This window comes from Rhinatrema bivittatum, chromosome 18, assembly GCF_901001135.1.
Source record: "Rhinatrema bivittatum chromosome 18, aRhiBiv1.1, whole genome shotgun sequence".
Classification (NCBI taxonomy): Eukaryota; Metazoa; Chordata; class Amphibia; order Gymnophiona; family Rhinatrematidae; genus Rhinatrema; species Rhinatrema bivittatum.
Window position 1 is genome coordinate 39,361,290 of NC_042632.1, and position 26,430 is coordinate 39,387,719.

At 47.6% G+C, this 26,430-nt stretch overlaps 1 protein-coding gene across 4 annotated transcripts in view; it reads left to right on the top strand.

Annotated features, from left to right (window-relative positions):
- The window catches only part of LARP1 (La ribonucleoprotein domain family member 1), a 144,027-nt gene that overhangs the window by 99,214 nt on the left and 18,383 nt on the right, over positions 1–26,430 (top strand). For 3 of the 4 annotated variants that reach the window (XM_029584059.1, XM_029584061.1, XM_029584062.1), the window contains 5 exons: positions 9,786–10,148; positions 12,252–12,375; positions 13,376–13,581; positions 21,125–21,231; positions 21,516–21,673. In XM_029584059.1, coding sequence (XP_029439919.1) covers positions 9,786–10,148; positions 12,252–12,375; positions 13,376–13,581; positions 21,125–21,231; positions 21,516–21,673 — 958 coding nt within the window. The remainder of the gene's footprint in view (positions 1–9,785; positions 10,149–12,251; positions 12,376–13,375; positions 13,582–21,124; positions 21,232–21,515; positions 21,674–26,430) is intronic. The other variant, XM_029584060.1, reaches the window with a different exon arrangement.

Here is a 26,430-nt window from a genome sequence, read left to right on the forward strand (position 1 = left end):
TTGTCTGACCCACCTTCCCAATGACCTTTTCCAAAGTAATGATGGTAATGGTGGTGGACTTGAGAAAAGATGGGATTCTCGTACACCCATATTTAGACGACTGATTCGTGCTAAGTCACTGGAAGAGAGCTGCATAATGACCTGCATGGTGATCTCCCTGTTGCAGGAGCTCGGCTGGGTGGTTAATCTGGCCAAGAGCAGTCTTCATCCTGCTCAGTCGAAGTACCTTGGGGTTTGGGTCAACACTAGGCAGGGCAAGGTTTTCCTGCTGGAAGCGCACATTCAGAAGTTGACACAGCTCAGTCTGAACACACTGCACTAGACAGTATGGTGTTACCTGCAAGTTCTTGGCTTAATGGCGGCGACTCTGAAAGTGGTCCCATGGGCGAGGGCGCATATGCGTCCTTTTCAGTGCTCCCTGCTGTCTTGGTGGAATCCAGAGTCTCAGGGCTATTTGATTTGGCTCTTCCTGCCGATGGAAGTCTCCTCCAACTGCAATGGTGGCTGCAGGTGGCTCATCTAAGGAAGGGAGTTTCTCTGGCACCACCGGACTGGCTAGTACTGACAATAGATACGAGCATCCTTGGCTGGGGAGTTCATTGTCAGGAGTTCTCGGTTCAAGGGCACTGAAATACAGAGGAGTTTCTCTGGAATATCAATCGACTGGAAGCTAGGGGGATCTGGTTGGCATGTTTACAGTTCAGTGACAGGCTGCAGGGTCGATTGGTCTGAATACTATCTGACAGTGCAATCTCTGTGGCTTACATTAATCAGCAGGGAGGAACCAAGAGCCAGCAAGTGTCACAGGAAATAGATCAGCTTATGGAATGGGCAGAAGTGCATCTCGAGATGATCTCGGCCTCACATATAGCAGGAAAAGACAATGTAAGAGCAGACTTTCTCAGCAGAGTGTGGACCCAGGAGAATAGTCAGACAAGATGTTTCAGCTGATTCTAGACCTGGCGACTTCTCGCAATGCGAAAGTTCCGCAATTCTTCAGTCACAGGAGAGATCCAAAGTTGTTGGATCGATGCCCTAGTGCAGGAGTGGCCAGAAGACAAGTTCCTGTATTTCTTTTCTCCATGGCCCATGTTAGCAGATTGATTCGAAGGACTGAGCACCACAGAGGGATGGTGCTTTTGGTTGCTCTGGATTGGCCCAGGAGACCATGGTATGTAGATTTGCGGCTGCTCCTGGGGGACTCTCCCGTTCGACTTCCGGCACACAGGAACCTGCTAAGTCAGGGTCCAGTTCTTCACGAAGATACAACTCTGTTTTATCTTATGGTATGGCCCTTGAGAGGGCTTGATTGCTGAAACATGCATACTCAGCAGTGATCTGCACCTTGCTTAGGGCTAGAAAATTCTCCACCTCCTTGGCCTATGTGTGAGTTTGGCAAGTGTTTGAGGCCTGGTGTGAGGATCCGGGGTACTCTTCCTCACTCAGCCGAGATCCTGCTCATTTTGGAATTTTTGCAGGATGGCTTGAATAAAGGTTTGGCCCTTAATTCCTCAAAGGTACAAGTAGCGGCTCTTGCCTGTTTCAGGGGCCAGGTGAATGGTGGTTCCTTGTCAGCTCATCTGGATGTTGCCTGTTTCCTGAAAGAAGTGAACCATCTTAGTCCTTTGTGGTTTCCAGTTATGGAGTCTGTTTGGTTTTGAATTTCTTAGCGGGTCCTACATTTAGACCAGTGCATAACCTGTCCTTGCGGTTACTGACCTTGAAAACTGTGTTTCTTGTGACAATTTGTTCTGCACAGAGTTACCGAGCTGCAAGCCTTGTCTTGCCAGGATCCCTTCCTCCTGGTGACTCCGGGGGTGGTACAGCTGCATACTGTTACTTCCTTTTTACCAAAGGTAGTCACAGGATTTCACTTGAATCAATCCATCTCCCTGCCATCTCTAGATAGAGAGATGTAGAGAAGTATAGTCTGTTGCGACCCTTGGATGTCAAGAGACGTATTGTTAGGTATCTGGAGGTTACTGAACCTTTATGGAAAATGGATAACCTGTTCTTCACAGCAGTTCTAAACGAGAACTGGCCTCGCAGGCTACAATAGCCCGCTGGATTAATGAGGTAGTCATGGCAGCATATGTTGATGCTTGGAAGCAGTTAACCAGTCAGATTAGGGCTCATTCCACAGCTGGCTCGGTGGGTGCTGACCCGGATGCAGATGATCCTCTCGCAGATGGGGATGACCCTAGGATGGTCAGGTTATTCCGTAAGGAGGAGTTGCGGCCTCTCATCCCCCAGGTCCTGGAAGACCTGGGGATCAAGGTTGCGTTGGATGATTCCGACACAAAGGGGGTAAACCCGGTGATGGATAAGACTGCTTGGACCACCAAAGGCCTTCCCTTTACCGAAGAAGGTGAAGAAACTGATTGGGAATGGGATTTCCCAGAGGCAGGACCGAAAGTGGCCAGGGCTGGACAATACCTTAGAGCTTTGGAAGCTTCCAAAGGTGGATGTGATGATGTCAGCAGTGATAAGACTACCATCTCTGTGGCAGGGTCGGCGATGTTGAAAGATGTCAAAGACCAGAAGCTAAAGATCCTGTTGGAGGCTGTTTGAGGTCTCTGCGCTGAGCCTTAGCGTGGTGGTCTGTGCTAATCCAATGCAGAGCTTGTTTGTGCTGGGTGCAGAAGGCACAGGAGAAGGCAACAAGGACATCTGCAGATTCTGGCCAGGATGCTCGGATATGGGAGTGGCCTATGTGGCAGATTCTCTCCTTGATATGCTTCAGACTTTGGCCAGGAACATGGTGTCTGCGGTGGCTGCTCAAAGACTTCTCTGGTTGCGTAATTGGTCGGCAGATGTTTGGTCACAGACGCAGCTCTCTAATCTCCCCTTCAAAGGAAATCTGTTTGGAGAGGACCTGGAGAAGGTGATGAAGCATTTGGTGGATTCTAAAGGGAATAGATTGCCTGAAGATGCTAAAGGAAGTAAGAAGACCTTACCGCTGCGCACTCCTGTGAGATGAGATTTCGCTCAAACATGAGTTCTTCTGGAGCCATGCAGAAGCAGGGTTCAGGAAGACAGCAGTCCTTTCGAGCGTCCCTTAGGCCAGCCAGAGATAGTTCAGGACAGAATTCCTGAAGTGCGAAGCCTGTCCAGTGAAGGCAGGCTGGTCCACTCCTCCCTGGAAGCTGTTGGAGGAAGGTTGTCCCATTTTTACAAGGCATGGACCAGAGTCACTTCTGACCAATGGGTTCTGGAAGTAATAAGGGATGGCTACACCTTAGAATTTTCACACCCCCTCAAAGAGGCATTTGTGGTATCACATTATGCTTCACCCAGCAAGCAGGCGGCGGTGCAGGACACGTTTCTGTGGCTACAGCAATTGGAAGCTATCATTCTGGTACCTCAGGAGGAGCAAGGTCGAGGAAGATATTCTGTGTACTTTGTGTGGCCCAAGATGGGGGACTCTCTTCAGCTCATTCTAGATCTGCAAAAGTTTAGTATGGCATTACGGGTGCCGCAATTTCGGATGGAGACATTGCGGACAGTGATTGCTGCGGTGCGCAAGGGGGAGTTTCTCGCCACCTTAAATCTAACAGAGGCAATTCTCCACATTCCCATCCAATCAGACCATTGGAAATTTCTTTCCTTCATGGTGCTAGGAGAGCACTTTAAGTTACAAGCTCTTCCCTTTGGGCTGGCTACCGCACCAAGAATGTTCACAAAGGTGGTGGTGGTGGCCCTCAGAAGGGAAGGGATACCAGTACCTGGACATTTGGGCAAAGTCAGAGATAGTGTCACTGTTCCATTCGACGCGTGTCGGAGTGTCTAAGGTCCTTGGGCTGGGTGATAAACCTGGCGAAGATCCATCTGGAGCTATCCCAGTCCTTGGATTATCTGGGAGCACGATTCGACACCTAGTTAGGCAGGGTGTTTCTTACCCTGGAGCGGGTGATCAAGTTGCAGTCGCAAATGGTTCATCTTCAGGATCTGCTGGTTCCCAGAGTCTGGGATTATTTACAAGTGCTAGGTTCCATGGCCTCTACACTGGGTTTGATGCCATGGACTTTTGCCCACATGTGTCCTCTTCAAAAGGCGCTCCTGTCCTGTTGGAATCCATTGTCTTAGGAATTTCTGCTACTGCAGTTGCTCCAGGAGGAATCCAGGTCCAGTCTCTCGTGGTGGCTGTCGCATCCCAGTTTGGAGAAAGGAATGGATCTGGAAGTTTTGGACTGGGTGGTAGTGACCACAGATGCCATTCTCTGAGGTTGGGGAGCGATATGTCAAGGATCTGCAGCCCAAGGGGAGTGGCCACTGGTGGAAGCATCCTGGTCAATCAACTCTCTGGAAACCAGAGCAGTCCGGAGAGCGGTGTTCTTTCCTCCTTGGATTCAGGGACATGCAGTACGTGTATTCTCTGACAGTGCAATGACGGTGGCCTATATCAATTGGCAGGGCAGATAGAAAAGTTGCTTGGTGGCTCAGGAGATTCAGGAACTCTTTTTGCCTGGGTGGAACTTCATCTAGCAGCACTAGTAGCTTCTGATGTGATAGTCTGCCTGCATATTGTCTACACCTATCTCAGCAGTCAACAGCTGGACCCGGGGGAATGAGAGCTGTCAGCAGAGGCCTCTGCCCTCATTCGGCGCAGGTGGGGCAAGCCCCAGTTAGATCTCATGACAATGCGGAAGAATGCCAAGGCGGCCAGGTTTTTCAGCCACCGGAGGGAAGTTCGGCTCTGCAGGGGTCAACCCTCTCGTTCAGCTGTGGCCAGAGAGACTCCCTGCTATGTCTTTTCCCCGTGGCCGCTCATAGGTTGAGTGTTGGGCCGCATGAAGCAACATCAGGGAAGATTGATCCTGGTAGCACCGGAGTGGCCGCGCCATCCATGGTTTGCGGATCTAGTTCAACTGGCAGTAGACAGACCCATCCGGTTAAACCATCTGAAAAGAGTGCTGCATCAAGGACACATCTTTTTGGAGCAAGCAGATCGCTTCTGTCTAGTGGCCTGGCTTTTGAGAAGTGACATTTCCGCTTGAAGGGGTATTCAGAACAGGTGATTATTACTCTTATTCAGGCGAGATCCTCTACTTTGGCATATATCAGAGTTTGGAGAGTGTTTGAGTCCTGGTGTAGGGTCCATGACGCTGATCCTTTACAGGTGAACGCTGCCCAGGCATTGGCCTTTTTGCAAGAGGGCTTGTCAAAGGGTTTGGCCTATGATTCTCTCCTCCAGGTGGCAGCCTTATGTTTCAGAGGGAGGTTGCAGGGACTACTCTTAGCATCTCATCCGGATGTAGTTTTCTTAAGGGAGCAAAGCATTTGTGTCCTCCAGTCCGTAGACTTGTATGTCCTGGAATCTTAATTTGGTTCTTTGAGTAGTGTGTGGACCTCCATTTGAGCCTTTGAGAAGGGCTTCTTTCAAGGACCTTACCCTGAAGATGGTGTTCCTGGTGGTGATTTGCTTGGCAAAACAAATTTTGAAGCTTCATGCCTTATTGTGCGGAGTACCCTTTTTTGCGGATTTCTGATGATGGTGTTTCCTTCCTTTTCTTCCATTCCTTCCTTTTGCCCAAGGTCATTTCAGCTTTTCATCTTAGCCAGACTGTGGAGTTGCCAGGGTTTCCGCACCTGTCTGATTCTCCCCATGCAAGGGATCTTCTGTTTTTGGATGTGTGGTGGGTTCGCTTAAGGTATCTCAAGGTGACTTGTATTTCGGAGATCAGACCATCTTTGTGGTGTTCAGTGGACCAAAGAAAGGGTTGTAAAGAGACTAAGAGCACAATTGCACAGTGGTTAAAGGAGGCAATTATTTCGGCTTATATATATATTTGTAAAGGTCTGTCGCACCCTGAGGGAGTAAGGGTGCATTCCACTAGGGCACAGGCAGCCTCCTGGGCAGAGTGTCAGTTGGTTTCTCTGCAGGTTTGTTTAGCAGCGACTTGGTATCTTTGCACACTTTTATTAGACATTACCGTTTGGATGTCAGGGCACCAGAGGAGGCCTCCTTTGAAAGTGTGCTGCGTGCAGGTTTTTCGGGACTTGAATATATCCCACTTGTCTGGACTGATCTGGAGTATGAACAGGAAAGGAAAATTGGTTTTTACCTGCTAATTTTCGTTCCTGGAATACCACAGATCACTCTAGACTCCTGTCCAATTATTTTTTTTCCAAAGACCTTTCCTGCTTGTGGATGCTGCTGGTGATGCAGAATAAGTTTGTGCGGCAGAATTGTGAATGAGATTATAAATAATTTTGACATTGGAAGTTTTTTTTTATTACCCTAAGTTGGGGGTTCCAGCGTATTCCACAGCTCATTCTAGAGGGAGAAATCCTTGGAGTTTGAGGTAGTCATGGCTTGGATACAGGTCAATCCTGAAGGACTGCAGGTAGCACTCTTAAGTAGCAGTGCCTGAAAAGTTTTTATTGTCTGCCTCCATCTGCTGGTAGGGATGCAAAACCCCCTTGTCTGGACTGATCTGTGGTATTCCAGGAACAAAAATTAGCAGGCAAAAAACAATTTTCCTATCTCCCTGAAAACACTTGCTCTATTCCACCATCAGTCATTTACACAGGCTGAGTTGAGACCACTGACTTTACACTTTCTAGGGGCAACTATACTAGTAATAGGCAAATTTGGGGGTTCCCTTACATCCATAAATGGAAATGAAGCTGGGTTGAGACAAGGTTGTGGTTTTGCATTTGGGATAGGTCAGTGTTGTAAGAGCCATGTCTGTCCCAGAGAAAGCTAGATGACTTGCAGACTGAGATGATCTTTTATTGGATTAACAGAAGAAGATTCCAGAGTTGCTGTACATAAGTTCTTCAGACTTACTCTTCTCTTTAGATTGGCCTCTAACGCAGTGGTTCTCAACCGGTGTGTCGCGACACACCAGTGTGTCGCCAAGCACCGGCAGGTGTGTCGCGGCTCCTGGTGTTCCACTGCCCCGCTTGTGCTTCCCTTCTCCCCAGGCGCGGGGCTGAAGAATGGAGAGACGCTGCGCGCCACCGCTGGAGGCCAGGCCGGCGGGGCTGAAGAAAGAAGAGACGCTGCGCGCCGCTGCTGGCGGCTGAAGAGCGGAGAGATGTGTGCCCCGACGCCAGCGGGGCCGAAAAATGAAGAGACCTGCGCGCCACCGGCAGTGGCTGAAGAGCGGAGAGACCTGCGCGTCGACACCAGTGGGGCCGAAGAATGAAGAGACCTGCGCGCCGCCGGCGGCGGCTGAAGAGCGGAGAGACCTGCGCGCCGATGCCAACAGGGCCGAAAAACGAAGAGACCTGCGCGCCACCGGCGGCGGCTGAAGAGCGGAGAGACCTGCGCGCCGATGCCAGCGGGGCCGAAGAACGAAGAGACCTGCGCGCCGCTGGTGGCGGCTGAAGAGCAGAGAGACCTGCGCGCCGACGCCAGCAGGGCTAAAGAATGAAGAGACGCTGCGCGCCGACGCCAGCGGGGCCGAAGAATGAAGAGACCTGCGCACTGATGCCAGCGGGGCCGAAGAACGAAGAGACCTGCGCCGGCGGCGGCAGCTGAAGAGCAGAGAGACCTGCGCGCCGACGCCAGCGGGGCTGAAGAATGAAGAGACCTGCGCACTGACGCCAGCGGGGCCGAAGAATGTAGAGACGCTGTGCGCCGCTGCCGACAGCTGAAGAGCTGAGAGACCCTGCGCACCACAGGAGGCGGCTGGAGAGACATTGTGCACGTGGGAGGTCAAGCCAGAGGCAGCTGAGAAGGGGAGGCCAGGCTTATTGGGCCAAACAATGAGAAGGGGCTCCATGTGAGCTTGTGTGCCTGTGGTAGAATGGGTGCATGTGAGAGCTTGTGTGTGTGTGGTGGAATGGGTGCGTGAGTGAGAGCTTGTGTGCCTGTGGTAGAATGAGTGCCTGGGTGCGTGAGTGGCAGCTTTGTGTGTGTGTGTGTGTGTTGGAATGCATGCCTGGTTGCATGAGTGAGAGCTTGTGTGCCTGTGATAGAATGGGTGCCTGGGTGGTGAGTGGCAGCTTTGTGTGTGTGCCTGTGGTAGAATGGGTGCCTGGGTGGTGAGTGGTAGCTTTGTGTGTGTGTGGTAGAATGGGTGCCTGGTTGCATGAGTGAGAGCTTGTGTGCCTGTGATAGAATGGGTGCCTGGGTGGTGAGTGGCAGCTTTGTGTGTGTGCCTGTGGTAGAATGGGTGCCTGGGTGGTGAGTGGCAGCTTTGTGTGTGTGTGGTAGAATGGGTGCCTGGGTGGTGAGTGGCAGCTTTGTGTGTGTGTGTGGTAGAATAGGTGCCTGGGTGCATGAGTGAGAGCTTGTGTGTGTGATACAATGGGTGCATGAGTGGCAGTGTGTGTGTGTGTGGTAGAATGGGTGCATGAGTGAGAGCTTGTGTGTGTGGTACAATGGGTGCATGAGTGGCAGTGTGTGTGGTTGTAAGTGACAGAGTATGTGTGAGATTGTATGTAAGTGAGAGAGCATGTGTGTGATTGAGAGAGACTAGTCAGGGAGGTGACTGGTGTGTGTGTGAGAGCAGAGACTGGTCAGGGAGGTGACTGGTGTGTGTGAGTGTGTGTGTGTGTGTGTGTGTGTGTGTGTGAGGAAGAGATACTAGTTAGGGAAGTTTCTAGTCTGTATGAGACAGAGGCTGGTTGTGACTGGTTGTGGGCCCTAAGGAAGAGGACTGTGAGGACATAGCTTTAGCAGCCACTGCTGCTTCTGGTGAGTGCTATTGGTCTGCAAGGGAAAGGAGTAGGAGAGTTGCTGGAGAGGGTAAGTAAAGGCAGCTTTTTAAGTTTATTTTTCTTGATTGACTGCCATTTTAATTATTGGGTATTATGTGATGTGTCTGCTGTTTTGAAATATTTTGATATTTAGACAATTTTTATTCATTTTTATAAGTTTTTAATTGTTGGATGTTATTCTGTTCATCAGCTGTTTTGTAACATTTATTAGTATAGTTTTACAATTATTTCTAAGTGGGTATCTATAAAAGCTTGGCTTGCTCTGTTTTCCCAATAGGAGGTGGTAAATATTTGTAGTGGTAAATTACTGTCTTTTCATAAGGAGGGGTATTGTGCCTGCCAGTATAAAGAGTTTGTTTTGCTTATACTGAGAAGTCATCAGATCCAGAATATCTTTTTTTGTATGGTGAGCTGTACGGATAATGCCCTAGTTCTGCTCTGCACCCATTTTTGGGGGTCGACGTGGTTCCTGAGGATGCAGAATGTATATTTACATTTTGTCCCGTGACAGTCACATGTTCAGTGTGTCACGCACTTGAGAACCATCTGTCAGGTGTGTCCCGGCCGAAAAAAGGTTGAGAACCACTGCTCTAACGCATATTCCATAATTTCGGACCTGCCAGTGCGAGAGCTCTATCTCTCACCTGATTAAACTGAAGGTATTGTGAGTAGTCCTTTATTGGCGGAACGCAGGTTTCTCTGAGGAACGTGTAGCTTAATAGCTGTGTTTAGCCAGTCCACCTGGTCTCCATAGATCTTTGTAATAGATGTGGCTGGGGTGGCTTGGTCCTTTGTTGGAAATGTGAGACTTTGTTCTTAACCAAAAATGAAAACACTTATTTAGAAATATGTTTTGGCAGGGGTTTACATGAGACACCCGGAGTCACTCTGTATCGGTGGCTGAGGCTGGAATGCTACATAGCTTTTTCAGACTCTTATATCACCTAGGCCAAGCTTTGTCCTGGTAAAATCAATCAGTATCTTGTTTCCAGTTCTCTCCCTTTCCATCTGTCTCTTTCTCTCTCTTTGCTTTTTGCCCCTCTTTCCTTTCTTCTTTCTCTCATGCTCTTGTCACCTTCCACTAGAGACTCTCTCACCTGGTTGGTTTCTAGAAGCCGGAGGAGACAAAGTCCCCACAGCTCCAGAAACCCGCCAAGGACCAGGATGAGCCAGAGGAGCTGGACTTCATGTTTGATGAGGAGATGGAGCAAATGGATGGACGCAAGAACACCTTTACCGACTGGTCAGATGAGGACTCGGACTATGAAATTGACGACCACGACGTAAACAAGATCCTGATTGTGACACAGACGCCACCATACCTGCGCAAACACCCTGGCGGAGACCGGACAGGCAACCACACCTCCAGGGCCAAGATGAGCTCAGAATGGGCGAAGGTCATCAACGACGGACTCTACTACTATGAGCAGGACCTATGGACTGAGCAGTTTGAGCCAGAATACTCCCAGATCAAGGTGAGATCCAAGGGAAACTGCTTTGAAATCTTTAGATATAAGAATATACCTGGGCTTGGCAGTGATATGTGATATTGGAGCTGGGGGAGGTTTGCCTATTTCACACTTGTAGCTTAAGCTGTATAATACGTCTAGGTGAGAATGGACCTTGGGCAAGTCACTTAACCCTCCGTTGCCTCAGGTACAAAATTAGAATTGTAAGCCCTGTGGGGGTAGAGAAATACCTACAGTACCGGAACGTAATCCGCTTTGATGTGCACTTTTGACTTGCCGAAAAGCGGAATATAAAAATCGCAATAAATAAATTATAGCCTTCACATGTGAGGCGGGGTATTTAGAAAGGATTTAGGCAAACTGGTCTATAAAAGACTATTAATTTTGAATACATGTCTTTAAGATGGTAAGCGGGCATGCTTTTACATTCAGGGCCGGGCTGGAGGAGGGAAAGCATGCATGGGGATTTCATTTTCACATCAAGCTGTTGACTTTTAACACAGTATTTTGCATTTGCTTCAAAGCAGGGGAAAGTACAAACAATTACAAAGTACCTATTTTTGCTCCATAAGACGCACTTTTTTCCCCCCAAAAGTAGGGGGGAAATGTCTGTGCGTTTTATGGAACGAATATTAAAAAAAAAAACAAAAAAAACCTTAACTACAACCACTGTTTTTTTTTTGGTCCCCATTCCCCATCCCAAACCCTTTAAATTTAACTACAACCCCCCACACTCCTGAACCCCCCCCCCCCCACCCAAGACTTGCCAAAAGATCCTGGCGGTCCAGCAGGGTCTAGAGCGATCTCCTGCACTCGGGCCGTCGGCTGCCAGTGTTTAAAATGGCACCGATAGCCTTTGCTGTTACTATGTCACGGGCTACCGGTGCCATTGGTCGGCCCCTGTCACATGGTAGGAGCACAAGATGGCGCCGGCCATCCATTGCTTCTACCATGTGACGGGGGTCGACCAATGGCACCGGTAGCCCCTGTGACATAGTAAGAGCAAAGGATATCGGCACCATTTTGAATACTGGCAGCCAATGACCCGAGTGCAGGAGATCGCTCCCGGACCCCCGCTGGACCACCAGAGACTTTTGGCAAGTCTTGGGTGGGGGGGGGGGGTTCAGGAGTGTGGGGGGTTGTAGTTAAATTTAAAGGGTTGGGATGGGGAATGGGACAACAACATTTTATGCCCTACCCTAATTTGCTCCATAAGACGCACAGACGCCCGGGAACAGAGCCGGTTTAGCGCACTTTTTTTTTTTTTTTTATTTTCCCGCTCTGAATCCTAGGTGTGTCTTATAGTCAGGTGTGTCTTATGGAGTGAAAAATACGGTACTTTGCCCTGCTGGCCTGAATGTTCAAAGGAAAACTGTGGGGAATAGGGAAAGTTGCAAAAAAAAAAAAAGTCTTGTAGATATTGATGAGGGCATTGCTTGGGACTGTCACTTACAATTGTACCCACTTGTGGCTTCGTTTACAGCATAGCTTTCTTTGGCCTTTTATTTGTTAGCTGGGGTGGGGGAGGAAGGACGGATAGGGAATTCCCCCCAAAATATAGCGGCTTTTATAATTGCCTTGGATACCTTCCTCTTGGGCACAGTCTGGCACCAAAAGGAGCATACCCCCCACAATCAGGTTAAGGCACGTGCTCCTCCTTTCCCTCCTATCCTGTAAACCAGCAGCATCACAGGACTGTGGCCGGCGTCTCTCCTAGGAATGATCTGGCTGGAGTCAGCTGCAAATTCACACTGACAAACAAGCTTATGAGAGAGGAGGCAAAGTGTCAGGAGGCTTTCTAGGGGTTACCCTGTACAATGAGTTGTTGCCCTTATTGGGATACCCATTCCCATCCCCCATTGTTAGTCCATGAAAAATTCAGTGGCCACATCCGTGAAGGTGGGCTGGATTTTGAGGACTACTTAACCCTTAGGTATTGCTTTTTTGGGTGATTGCAGCAAGTTTTTGTTTTGTTTTTTTTGTGCAAGAAATAAATTGGTTGGCATTGGTCAACATCATGTTAAGATCAGGGGAGAAGCGCTGTTTTAACCCCAAGGAAACATTAGGAAGCTCATTTGTCATTTTGTATGTGGGATTATTTCCTTTCAGCAAGAAGTCGAGAACTTCAAAAAAGTGAACATGATCAGCAGAGAGCAGTTTGACACTTTGACCCCCGAACCTCCCATTGATCCAAACCAGGAAGTACCTCCCGGTCCACCCCGTTTCCAGCAAGGTACAATTTACTGTCTGCATGGAAGGCTTGTGAGAGAAAGGAGTGTGTGGTCTGAAAGTTATGGTGTATGTTGAATGAAATAAGCACGGCAAGGTCAGGTGTGTGGTGTCTGCGTATTAGGGCTTGTGCTGTCCGTATGTGAGCACCTCAAGGTATGAGGTTATGATCTGCATGTAAGCAGTACAAAGTTGAGGGTGTGTGGTCTGAGCGTTAGGATGTGTACCATCTGGATGCGAGCACTACAAGATGGAGGTGGGGGAAGCATGTGTAAGCACTAAGTTAGGGGTATGCTGAATTGAATGGTCCCATGCATCTCTGAGCAGTGCTACTTCGTTGTGGGACCATAGGAATGTTGAGCATTAAACCAGAGCAGCTGGAAACCTGATTTCAGTCCTTGCCTTATTACTTGGGGAAGTCAGGTCTGCAGTAGTAGATTTTGGTGGTGGAAGCTATTGAAGACATGCACAGGTGCTTAGCTAAACCCAAATGTATCTATCTTCAAGATGCAGAATCTGAGACCAACCGTGTGTGTGTGTGTATTAAAAAAAAAAAAAAGTCACCTATGATTTGATGCACTCTGACATTGATGTAAGAGTACTGTGTAGTTTATATTCAGATCTATGAAGTTAAATTAAGCTTTGGACTACACAAATGTAGCTAAAAAAATTGCTCATGCAACCACTCCCCTCTGCCCCATATCCATCTAAAGTCTGTCAGCACAAAATTGCTGTGTGCACAGATCTAGTTGGACAAAAGGGTTGGGTTGGGATGTGGCCAAGGCATGCTTTTCATATTTAGCTAGTTAGACGAATGTATTTAGCCTGTGAATATTGACTAAGTGCAACTGCACAAAGTCCTGGATATTCCACTGCTTTAGCCAGTTACCTGTGACCGAATAGATGGACAAAGTTAACCAGTTAACTTCACTGCTCAGTTGCTCTTTAAGAATCTGTGTGCCTGTGTATGTGTGGGGATGCATTTTGAGCTTCTCTCTTTGTAGTCCCCACAGATGCTTTGGCCAATAAACTGTTCGGAGCCCCTGAGCCATCAGCCATCGCTCGTTCCTTGCCGACGACTGTTCCCGAATCACCTAATTATCGCAACGCCAGAACCCCCAGGACCCCACGCACCCCACGGTTAAAAGACCCAACCCTGACGCCCAGGTTTTATCCAGTGGTTAAGGAGGGAAGAACGATAGATGCCAAGGTGAGATGGTGCAGTTCTGTTGATACTTTGGAACAGTGTGACTGTGCCCCTTCCTATCCATTTTGATATTTGTGGTGGCCTGAGCAGAGTTAGCTAAGGCGGGTGGGTGAGGTGGGTCCCTTGAGTGCTGCTCATCTTCCATTCTGCCTTCTCATAAGAACAGAAAATATGCCATGCTGGTCAGACCATGGTCTGTTGAGTCCTGCATCCTGTCTGACAGTGACCAGTTTGGGATCTACCATGTACTTATGACCCAAACAGTAGATCTGTTTCTTGTTACTCAGCCTTAGGGGTTCTCAGCCTGGTTCTAGAGATCTATGTAATAAATCTGATTTACAGGATGTTCATGTATCTCTGATATCTGACCCAAGTTAGTATACATGTTTTTTTGTTCCGGAACACCAGATGTATTGAGGAGGAGTTTGGTTGTGCTTGTACTTCTGGGTTGAGAACCACCAGGGTAAACCTTTTTGCCTCCATTTCACAACTATCACAAAGTGCTTGAAGCAGGTTGCAACCAGTTTAAAAAAAAAACTAAAACAGTACAGGTAAAATCGGTGGTGAAATTCCGAAAACAGAAGGGAAAATCTCAAGGTCTTTATTTTATTTTATCTAACAAGAATGAAATAAAAAAAAAAGCAAAAGCCTTTGGCTTTTTGCTTCTGTTCTCTGAATTTTTTTTATTCTGATGCTTTGCTTGCATTTGTGTTTCCCTGTATGTACCCCAGATCAGTCCATTCTCCTAGGACAAGCAGGATGGGTGTCTCTTTGGCGGCCCGGCGGCTGCCGGTGCCGCACCAGAACCATTTGCAGGATCTCCTTTGTGTGCTTGGTCTGGTCTTTCCCCGGCACCGAGGAAGCAGAAGATCTTGATGTCCAGGAGAGCGGTGAAACCATCGAAGACCTATCGCCATCCCTGCGATTATTAGAGGTACTGCGAGAGAAACGGCCAGGGGAAGCGGGCCAAGAAGCTCCCCACGGTCCCTTGGCGTCGATGGGGCTGACACGAGCAGAAGGAGCAGACCTTGGGGCTCTGAAAAGCTTCTCCATTTTATTGAGGCATGCCCAATGCCCTTTGGGGGTCTTCCGATCACACAGATGGCACCCACGAATGTCATGCAAAGCCCCCAGGCAGAGGATGCAAACATCATGCGAATCCGTGATGGACGCATGATGCACTGGGGGCACCAACGAAAACCGGTCGCCATGAAAAACACGCAGTGTGCTGTCAATGACCAGCGGTCACTGTACAGTGAAGAGACAGGGATCGACCGCAAAGTTGGAGGAAACCTACCGCACTTAGGAAGTACCGACCGTGAAGGGGGACCTGACGAGGAATTTGGGACAAAACTCAAACTGTCGAGAAAAAGAAGAGAATTAAGAGAACCACGAACTGCGAGGCAACTGCACAGCGGAAAAGAAGAGACTGAAGGGGGACCTCGCGTGGGCATGCTGATAGCAGCATGTTGGGCATGCTCAGTGTGCTGGTCAAAGCTTCTAGAAACTTTGACAAAAATTTTCTGTGCCGGGCTCCATCGGATGATGTCACCCACATGTGAGGACTAACATCCTGCTGTCCTAGGAGAATACCTGTTACAGATAAGCAGCTGCACTGACTCCTGGGTTTTGCCTCCCTTCAGCAGGTGGAGATAGAGAAACCCGGTGTGCCACCTGCATCTCAGTATTTCAGTTTCCAGTAGATGGATGTGGTGCAAAATCTGTGGCTCTGAACCCAAGAAGGAAAAAAGAAAGGGAGAGAACTTTTATCCTTCTAGGGGATTGTCAGGTCCTGGTTGGGACTATCCCCCATGGTGGTAGGTTGAGGACGAGCAGGGGTTGGGAACCCCCTGCAATTCTCTTTACAATTGCTACTTAATACTGCAGCTTGCTTGCTTTATGGTCTGAAACAGTATGATCACATCTCTACCCTGTTAGTTACACTGGCTTTCCATTCATGAGAGGAGAAAATACAAAGTTGCGATTATTTTCAAACTCCAAAACGAATCTACTGCCTGGGCTAATGCCTTGCTCCAATTCTATCAGCCTACACGATCTCTGCGTTCTTACCAACGTGGCCTGTTGGACATATCTCCACGTCACTCGAATGCGCCTTTTCAGTTGTGGGTCCTATGCTTTGGAACTCTTTTCCTATTGAAATCAGGCAATCATTCTATCAAGAGTTTCAGAAAGTTAATTAAACTTCTGTTCAGTCTTGCTTATTTTTATTTATTGTTTTATTTACTGTTTTAGTTAACTTAAAAGATAGGTATAAATTTTCTTATATTAGTTAACTTAAAAGATAGGTATAAATTTTCTTATATTGAAATTTTGATGTTTTATTTGCTGTTAACTTTTTATTTTAATGTATTGTATTTTGTTATATTATGTGTGTTTTTATTGTACTTTGCCTAGACCCCATGTGTTACTCGATTCATAAATGAATAAAATCTAAATCAAATTTGCTCCTTCTGGGCACCGGGGGTGATAGCTGGTGGTCCCAGCTCCCTCGCCTACAGCGAGAATTTCTGAACAGCCTCTGCTACCTGTGGAAAGGGATGATCCAAAGGTGGTGTGCTTATTCCAACAGGAAGAGCTGGTTCCTTTGATCCCGCATTTCCCAGCAGAATTAGGAATAGCGGATCCACAAGAAGAGCCAAACCAGATTATGGTGGACCCAGTCATGGCAGGTTTGCAGGGCCCAGCCAGGACTTCCCTTTCCATAGCATGGTTAAGCAGCTGATAGGTGGGGGTGGAATACTCCTGAAACAGTGCTCAAAGTCAGTAGAGCCATGGACAAGCTTTATCCCTTGCCTGAAGAAACTCTGGAGCTTTTAAGGGTACTTAAAGTGGATGCTTCTGTATCAGTGGTTACCAAACGGTAACCACTGATACAGAAGAGCCATACCAGTAGCAGGAGCGGCGGCCTTAAAAGGTCTTCAGGATAGGAAGCTCGAAGTGCACCTTAAGAAGATTTTTGAAATTTTTGCTCTAGGTATCTGGGCGGCAGTGTGCAGCAGTTTTATGCTTAGTGCAAGCCTCAGATGGGTGCAGCAGTTGCAGAGTGCCAGGGATCTCTCACCCCAGGAGTCTGAGCAAGCGGAACGCTTAGAGGCAGTGGTAGCTTATGGGGCTGATGCTTTATACGATCTTATTCTCTTCCCAGACAATGGCATCTGTGGTCTCGGCTAGGAGACTTTTGTGGTGCAAAACTGGTTGGCGGATGTTTTGTTGAAGGCTCAGCTTGGAGCGCTCCCTTTTAAGGGCAAACTACTGTTTGGGGAGGACCTGGAGCAGCTGATAAAGCAGCTCGGAGATAAGGTACATAAGCTCCCTGAAGACAAGATTTCTACCGGTTCACTCTTGGTTTCGTAACTGAAGGTGGTTCCGTCAGAACAGAGTTCCGGGCGCAGGCCTCGGAGGTCTTGGCCCCAATCCTTTCGTGGCGTAGAGCAAACTGCGATGGCTCTGGCCAAGGGCCTAGCAGAGTCAAATCTACACAATAAAGGGCAGATGGGCCCACTCCTCTGTTCCTGCCATCGGGGGTCAGTTGACTCTTTATGAGGAATGGGTCAAGATCACGTCGGACCAGTAGGTTCTAAGTGTGATAGGATAAGGGTACATGTTAGAATTTACTCGGCCGCTAAGAAACCCATTTATGGTATCTCCTTGCGTTTCCCCAGCAAAGAAGCTCGTCGTTCAGACCATTCAGAGGCTGAGGATGCTGGGAGCCATTGTTCTCGTCCCCTGGGAGGAGCAGGGGATAGATCGTTCAATTTATTTTGTGGTACCAAAGAAGGAAGGAACATTTCGTCCCATACTAGATTTAAAAAAAAAAAAAGGGTCCCTCATTTTATTTATTTGCCCTTTTTATACCGACATTCAGCTGTGGATATCACATCGGTTTACATGGGAACTTGTGTGATAGTATGACAACGGGTCATATTATCTTTACATTGTAACATTATTAATTTAACAGTGTAGTCTCTATTGTAAACTTATAAACGAGGTAATAACTTTATATTGTAATATTATTCCTAACAGTATTTTCTCAAAACATTGTAACCTTGCAAATATATACAGTAGCATCGAATAAGGTTGCAATTATGTATTTGATTGTAATCTTTTAACTCTATCATGTTGAGTGTCAATTGTATCTTGTTGGCTAGGGGTTATAGCAAATGCAAATTGATGTTTTAGCCATGTAACAGTAAGGGTTTAAGAGGTGGTGAGGCAGTTTGGTTGGATGATGAATTTTCGGATGGAGACTCTCTCAGGTTGGTTATAGCAGCAATGCGAAGCGAGGAGTTCTTGGCTTCACTGGACTTAATGGAAGCGTATCTCCACATAGGGATCTGCCAGGATCATCAGAAGTATCTCAGGTTCATGATCCTCAGACAACATTTTCAGTTTTGCACTCTTCCATTCGGTCTAGCCACCGCTCCATTAACTTTCACCAAGATAATGGTGGTGGTAGCAGCAGCCCTCAGAAAGGAGGGGGGTGCTGGCTCACCCATACCTGGATAACTGGCTCATTTGAGCAAAATCAGAGGATCTTTGCAGGCAATCTGTGCAGGTGATGTTTCACTGCCTGAGATCCCTGGGCTGGGTGGTGAACCTGGCCAACAACCACCTTTCTCCTTCTCAGATTCTGGAGTTCTTAGGCATGTGCTTAGATACCCATATGGGCAAGGTTTTTCTCACAGAAGAGCGGATTGTCAAGCTTTAAGCGCAAGTTCAAAACCTATTTGACACTCGAGTGCCCAGGGTCAGGGATTACTTGCGGGTCCTTGGATCCATGGCATCAACCTTGGAGCTTGTCCTGTGTGGATTTTCGCATATGTGACCTCTACAGAAGGCGTTGCTATCCCACTGGGATCAGCTGTTGGAACAGTTTCATCTTCCGCTGCCACTTAGACACCTCCAAGTCCAGTCTTTGCTGGCTTGGTGGGGACCATCTGGAGCACTGGATGGAACTCGAAGTGCCTCAATGGGTAGTGATGACAACTGATGCCAGTCTCTGCGGCTGGGGAGCTGTGTGTCAGGCCCAGTTGGTTCAGGGCCTGTGGTCAGTGGAGGAATCGACTTGGTCAATCAATCGCCTAGAGACAAGGGCGGTGCGGTCTTTCCATTCTGCGCACCCAGGCAGTCAGTCTTATCAGACAATGTCATGACTGTTGCTTACATTAACCTTCAAGGAGGAACCAAGCGTTGACCCGTAGCTCTGGAAGCAGAGATGCTGATGGCCTGGACAGAGCAGCATTTGGCCTTGTTAGCAGCATCTCACATAGTGGGCTCTGACAATGTGCAAGCAAACTTTCTCAGCGAGCAGCATTTGTATCCCGGGGAATGGGAGCTGACGGACAATGCCATAGGCCTTATTTCTTACAGATGGGGCACACCTCATATGGATCTGATGGCAACTTGGAATAATGCCAAAGCACCGCGTTTTAGGGGTCGATGCCCTTGTACTGCCTTGGCTGCACAATGTTCTGCTCTACGTATTCCCTCCATGGCCTCTGGTGGGTAAGGTTGTCAGGAGGATAGAGGTGTATCCAGGAAAGTGATCCTCGTGGCTCCTGAGTGGCCGCGCTGGCCTTGTTTTGCAGATCTGGTCAATCTAGCAGTAGACAGGCCTCTGAGGCTCAGTCATCTACCGAATCTTCTGCATCAGGACCCCATATTTTTGTCTGGTGGCTTGGCTTTTGAAAGGAGGAAATTAAGGAAAAAAAAGGCTATCCAGAGGATGTTTCTACTCTACTATGGGCCCGTAAAACCTCTACTTCCTTGGCATATGTTCAGGTTTGGAGAGTCTTCAAGTCTTGGTGTATGGAGCAGGGGGTTGATCATCACTGAGTGTTGGTGGCACAGGTTTTGGCCTTTTTGCAGAGAGGCCTCATAAAAGGTTTGTCCTTTAGTTCCCTGAGGGTACAAGTGTCAGCCTTGAGTTGCTTACAGGAAGAGACTCATGGTATATCTTTGGCCGTGCATCCGGATGTAGTGCGTTTCCTCTGAGGGGCGAAGCACTTGTGACTCCCCTGTTCATCAGGAGTGTCTTTCTTGGAGCCTTAACTTGGTCCTCAAGAGGGCCACTATAAAAGATCTGACTTTAAAGGTGGGTTTGTTGGTTGTGATTTGTTCAACCAGGAGGGGGTGGCTGAACTTCAAGCATGGTCATGCAGAGAGCTGTTTTTTCGAATTTCGGATTCAGGAATCTCTCTAAGGACGATCCTGTCTTTTCTGCCAAAGGTAGTTTCTACCTTTCACTGAGTCAATCCGTGGATCTTCCGGCCTTTACGAATTTGAAGTGCTGGAAAAAAAAAGTGCAAAAGTGGAATATAAATCTAAACTAAAAAAAATAAAATTTAGAGATTGTGCCTCATACAAAGGAGTTGAGGTGCCTAGATGTTAGAAGGGCCTTGTTGGTGACCTCCAAATACTGTAACAATTTCCGATTGTCGGATCATCTTTTTGTCCTTTGGAGTGGGGAAAGAAGGGTCAGAAGGCATCAGTCGCGTTGGATGAAACAGGCTATTGGTTCCACGTATATCTGTAGCAGCCGCCCTGTCGGGGTTAAGGGCTCATTCTACCCGTTCCCAAGCAGCCTCCTGGGCTGAATGCCAACTGGTTTCATTGCAAGAGATTTTCAGGGAAGTCGTTGCATACCTTTGCCAGACACTACCACTTAGACGGCCGTGCTCCGGATGTCGACAATTTCGGTGGGAGTATTCTTCGAGCGGGACTCTCACAGTCCCACCCAGGTTAAGGAAGCATGGGTACATCCCAGAAGTCTGGACTGATCTGGAAACATACAGGGAAAGGAAAATTTTTGGTTCTTACCTGCAAAGTTTTGTTCCTATAGTACCATAGATCAGTCCAGAGTCTGTTCTCTGGGAAGTAGGAGTCTCTTTCTGGAGAGTCTGCTCGATCTATATTCTTTCTTTCTGATTTCTTCTGAAGAATGGCTCAGTTTGCTCAATAATACTTTTAAGGAGTTCTTTGCATATAATACAAATTTTCCTTGTCCTCTGCTCTTTCTGGGGGAAGTTTTTAGTGTTACTCGTTCTTAAGGTTCTTAGTCTTATATTTCTGCTTAAGTATCAATAAATACTGAGGAGATGCAGGTAGCACACCAGGTTATGAGGCACGATGCCTGTGAAACTTTCTTTGTCTCCATCTGCTGGCAGGGAGGTAAAACCCAGGAGTCTGGACTGATCTGTGGTGGTACAGGAATGAAAATTTGCAGGTAAGAACCAATTTTCCTTTAAGTCTGCTCTTTGTTTTTCCCATTTTGTGTGTATTTGTCTTGATTTTAATATGCTATTTAGATTTATTTCTTTTCCTTGCTAGGAGTGTGTTGGTGTATTAGCAGATAAGTAGTATGAAAAATAAGCTGGGGAGAGGGGGAGTTTGAGCCTGTTTTTAAGTCTTGAACTTATAAGAGTGGATTGTTGAGGATACACAAGCTCTGGCTCCTGGAGCACTTTCAGAGATTTGCAAAGCACGAAGGGAATGTGAATTAACACTGACTTTCTGCGGTATGCAGACGCCTCGGAAGAGGAAGACCCGGCACAGCTCAAACCCTCCTTTGGAGTGTCACGTGGGTTGGGTGATGGATTCTCGTGAGCACAGACCCCGCACTACTTCCATCAGGTAAAGAGGAGAACAGAGGCAGGCCTGATAGTCTCTGGGGAAGTGAGAGGAAGGGATATTTGAGGGAGGGATGGGGCGTGTGTCTTGGGAGAGAAGGGAGGACAAACATACATAAGAGGAGATGATGTATGTCTTGTGGGGAGGAAGGTAATTAATGGCTATTGATGTTTCCCACTGTCCTCATTAATAAATGCAAAAGTGTGTAGGAATTGTATGTCTATGGTAAAAAGGCTAGGAGGGGCATTGTTACATTAGTCTGCCTCACTCATCCCTTCCATTTACAGCTCAAATGCAAGCCCTTCAGAGAGTACGCTGGCACTCAGCAACTATGGCTGCACCCCTCAGTCTCTGCCAAAGTTCCAGCACCCCTCCCATGAACTGCTGAAGGAAAATGGCTTCACGCAGCATGTCTACCACAAGTATCGCCGGCGATGCCTTAATGGTGAGTGCCAAAATTGCAAAGGAACACCCTCTGTCAACACAAGAAATGGACTACAATTATCTCCAAAGGTTTTTAACTAACACCAAAATGTTTTATGAAAAATATTTTTCAAAAATGTTTATCAAATATTTAATAGGAGGAAATGGTAGTTTAATATCAGGCTCAAAATAGATACTCTGTTACAGAGGCCTAGGATGTTTATAATCCACAAACCATCCACCTTCCTGATCTCTGAAAGACCAAAGAATTTGTATATATCAATTTTTTTTGCAAAAAACAGCATATAAACTAAAATGAGTGAAAAATACAACAACTTATATTCTCTTTGTGATGAACTTCCACTGGTAAACTCCACTATTTCCTAGCGTTTTGCCAAATAGACTCAAGACCAGTGGGTTTATGCTCCCCTGCCAGCAGATGGAGACTGAGTCAGGTTTCAAAGCGGACATCACCCTAGATAAACCCCTGCAGTGAACTCAGCCCTTCAGAATTTCTCTCTCTCCAGCAGATATGGAATTGCTTTTCCTATGGGGACTGCTGTACCTCTTGGAAGAAAAAATTCTACTTTGAAATTGGAGAAAAGATTGAGCCTGCTCTCCCGCGGTGATACCTAAACGTCTCTCCCACAGTTGGGAATTCCTGAGGTGATTTCCGAGATCCCTCAGAGGTGTGCCTCGGTCCAGTAGCTAGTTCACGGGTTAGACTTTGCTGCTGAATCAGCTGAAAGGCAGTGGGTGCAGGAAGTTGTGTGGCGTGATGGCCAAAGGCCCCCCCCCCTCCCTTGCAGCCGGAGTCAGTCTCTGTACTCAGCCAGTAAGCACTGATCCCAGGTAAGCGTTAAATAAATATTCCTCCTGATTCAGAGACATTGGCGGGATTTCGGTAAGACTTCCTCTGGTCTCCTTGCTCAGCATGCCTTACAGATGTTCTCGATCCAGTTGGGGGAAGTGGGCTTCCAAGCGGATTGAGCGCCCCCCCCCCCGGTGGGCTAGGCCCCACTTTAGGCTTGGTCGGCACACAGCGTGGTAGGCCGTGGTGGTGCCATCTTGCGCACATTTTTGTGCCTGTAATGGCCACTATAGAGCATCAGTACATGCAGGGCATATAATACCATGCACTGGCTGTGGGCATAACGTCTCACGAGTACATAATGCGCACAACTTACTAGGCGCAGAATACAAGTAAAGCTATGCGTGCACCTCGCAGCCTTTGTAGGCGCCCGAAATCTGCATAAACTTTAAGCACGAGCTGTCTGACACACAGTTACCGTCTCCAATGGCTCCGGCAGCAAAGAAACATAAGTGCCTTTCTCTCTGCACTGCTTGTCATATTAGGGCTGCACACTCTGACCGGGATTCTTGCTTGTCAGCACTATGAGGAAGCCCAGGGAGAGTTGGTCTCCCCGGAATTTGCTAAGCCTGGGCCTCCCATTTGGAGGATGGGTCAGCCGCAGCCTTAATGGGAAGAACCCCAGATCTGAGTAACCCCCGGGACTGGGTCATCCATGGGAGAAGGAAATTTAGTGGCACCTACCCCAGTACCTCAGGCGTGGTCTGCTACCTCATTTGCCCCTGATGGATGGAATCGCAGCCGCTAAGCCCTCCCTCTCTCAGTCCTATCAGCAGACCTCGAGGCATGCCTAGACTCACCAAGGGACTCAGACAGCACGGATGAAGAAAAGGATCTAGATTCCTTGGAAGATGGGGAAATCCCCCCCCCCCCCCCCTGGTTTAGAACCATATCTGACCATGTTACATTTTCCATTGCTGGCCCTGGTTTCCCAGACCCTGAACATGCTGGGAGTTCCTAGTGCAGGCTGTGACGGAACCAAAGCAGAATCCCATTCTGATTTCCCTATGGAAAGCCTCTTGCTACTTTCCAGTACTGGACGCCATCCAAGAGTTGATTGACCTGGAATGGGATGCCCCAGAAGCAAGTTTTAAAGGTGGTCAAGCGATAGAAGCTCTATAGCCACTGGATCTGGCAGCAAGAGAGTGTTTGCGTTTCCCTAAAGTGGATGTGCTGGTCTGTGCAGTCTCTAAGTGAACAACTGATCCAGTGGAGGGAGAAGCAGCCTTAAATGATGCACATGGTAGGTGGATGGAGTCCATCCACAAACAGGCCTTTGATGCAATAGCAATGATTTTAGATTGCTTCTTGTGCCCTGGTAGCTGGTTCATGCCTGCTCTTCTTGGGAGGTAGATGACTTGGGGGCGAATTCAAGAGCGGTTATGGAACCCGCCACCACCTTTTTAGCAGACGCGGGCTCAGGCCTAGTCCGTACTTTGGCCAGAGGAGTGACCTCAGTGGTGGCGGCCAGAAGACAACTATGCCCGCGGAATTGGGTCAGGAGATGCGACCCCCATGGCAGATCTCTTAAAGATGCCCTAAGGAAATCAAAATTATCAGATAAGTAATTTCTCCAGTAAATGTTTTTAAATGTTTATAGATTTATCAATTTTATCCGCCATCAGATATATAAAGACATTTTGTCTTGTTACATCTTCAGTGGAGATTTATAGTTTTTTAATGGTGAGTGCCAGCATGGGTCCGATACCCGAGTGGGTGTTGTGCTGAGTGTGACCTCTGTCTCTTAATGGGGCTGGGAATGTGACCTTCTGCTGGTTGGGGGGGATAAGAGGCCTGATGCTAATTTCAACAGAAATCTGTATAAAACTAAACTGAGCATTGCCCAGTACTGGAACCGGAGATAGTTACAAAGCCATAGATCCAAACCTTGCATTGTACTGGGAGTTCAGGACTTGCCATCATGGAAGGAAGAACTTGCTGTCTCGCGTCTGGTTTCCATTGGAGCTTCTGCCATTCATTGTAGGTGGGATGGGAAATGAGAGAAGGGGTCAGGTTTGGAACGTTCCTGTTCCACTTCAGTTTTGGGACTACTTGGGGAACTTGGGTTTTATTTACAAAGAAAAAAAGAAAAATATTGAGATTTGCCTGGAAACTAATTCTTGTGCTTTTTCTGTTTAGCATATTTGCATTGGTCTCATTTACCAAAGAAGTAGCATTATAAGAAAAACTAAGACTGGGTCAGCTTGATATGAAAAACGGAACCAGTTGACAATCTTAGGGTTGGTTAATCTCTATTTTCAAGAGCAGCAATTGGGTCTGGTTTTTTGCATTTGTACAATGAATGTCAATGGAAGATTTGGTCAGAGATCAAGAAATTGCATATTTGTTACCCTGAAAACAAGAGCTTGTGAGCTTCAAGGACAGCAGTGGGCAAATTCATTATTTTAACATACAGAGTAGCTCTTGACTGCACTGGGGATGGGGTTGGTGGGCTGTGTAGAAAAACCAGATTGGTCCAGAATCAAGGACTAATCTAAGCTGAGCACGCAAGTGATCACTCATACATTTCAGAGCATCGCTCACAGGTTTTACATGGTCGCTTACATGCTTATTTATCCTTAATTTTTTGATGATTAACATGTATTACACTAAATTATGCAATTTTTTTCTTTGCGCTATATACAGAAATGAAATGATAATACTGGTGCTCAAAACTTGTTTAAAAAAATTTACTTGTGAAAAAAATGTGCACACACCTAGTCACTCCTTGGAGGGAACATTGATTATGCTGCCCAGCCAGCAGATGGAGACAGAACAGGTTTGTTAATTTCACCCCTTATAGGGTCCTGTACTATACTCAGAAACTGACTATCTTTTGAATGTTCTGAAGATTTTTCTAGTCTAATTTATCTAAATGCTGGTTTCCTGGAAGCCTGCTGGTTCTAAGGATGTGAGGAGGTTGTTGCTGCCTTAGCTTGTTAAAGGGAATACTGACAGGGTGAGTGCTGACTTCACCCCTTATAGGGGCCCATGATGCAAACGTGTTCTGTGTCCATCTGCTGGCTGGGGAGCCATAACCTTTGCATTTGGAATGGTCTGACTGGACTCAAAGAAAGGACATTCTCCAAGGGTAAGCAGGATATGGTAGTCCTCGTGCATGGGTGACAACAGATGGAGCCCTGATGTGGGAAAACTTTAAAGTTTCTAAAACTTTGACTAGGCACACTGAGTTTGCCCTTTACCACATGGGGTCCATCTCCAGTCTTTCTGCAAAGCTGAAGCCTTGCAGTGTAAGCAAGCTCACTTCTGGCTGTTTTTGGCCTTGTGGAAAACATCTGTCCTTTTTCTCGTGTTTTTTGTGGTTTTTCTCTCGTGGTTCCATCGCCAGGTCCTTCTTGGTGCCTCCCCTTAGTGTTACTAGTCAGGATTTTCAGCAGTTCTGGTTCCTTTCACAGTCTATACCCCATGATGATGGTGCCTAGGTGCCCACCGGCTGTTGACGCCTACTGCCATCTTTTTGATTTGCATACTTTTTATTTCATCCCGACATGGCCACATCTGGTTTTAGGCAATGCCCCCATTGTGCCCGAGGACCATGTCCATCACTGATCTGCATAAGATGTGTGTCCTCTGTCTGGGGGCATCATATGATGTCCAGGTTGCCACTTTTACACCAAGATGACCCCGAAGGGATGTCTGCTTTGACTCGACAAGATGGAGCATCTCTTCGGGTCGAAGTCATCGGCATCGATGGATCTGGAAGCAGTACCAGTGCACACTGTGCCATCAACATCAGCAGGGCCGTCGGCAGGTAACGCAGAGACAGACTATCGTTTTACCTCTTCTAGGCCGAAGATGTCCGGTTCCTCGTCATTGGCCTCAGCACCAGGGAAGGTCCAGGCTGAGCATCAAGGGAAGCCAAAGAAGCATCTGCGCTAGGCTCAGGG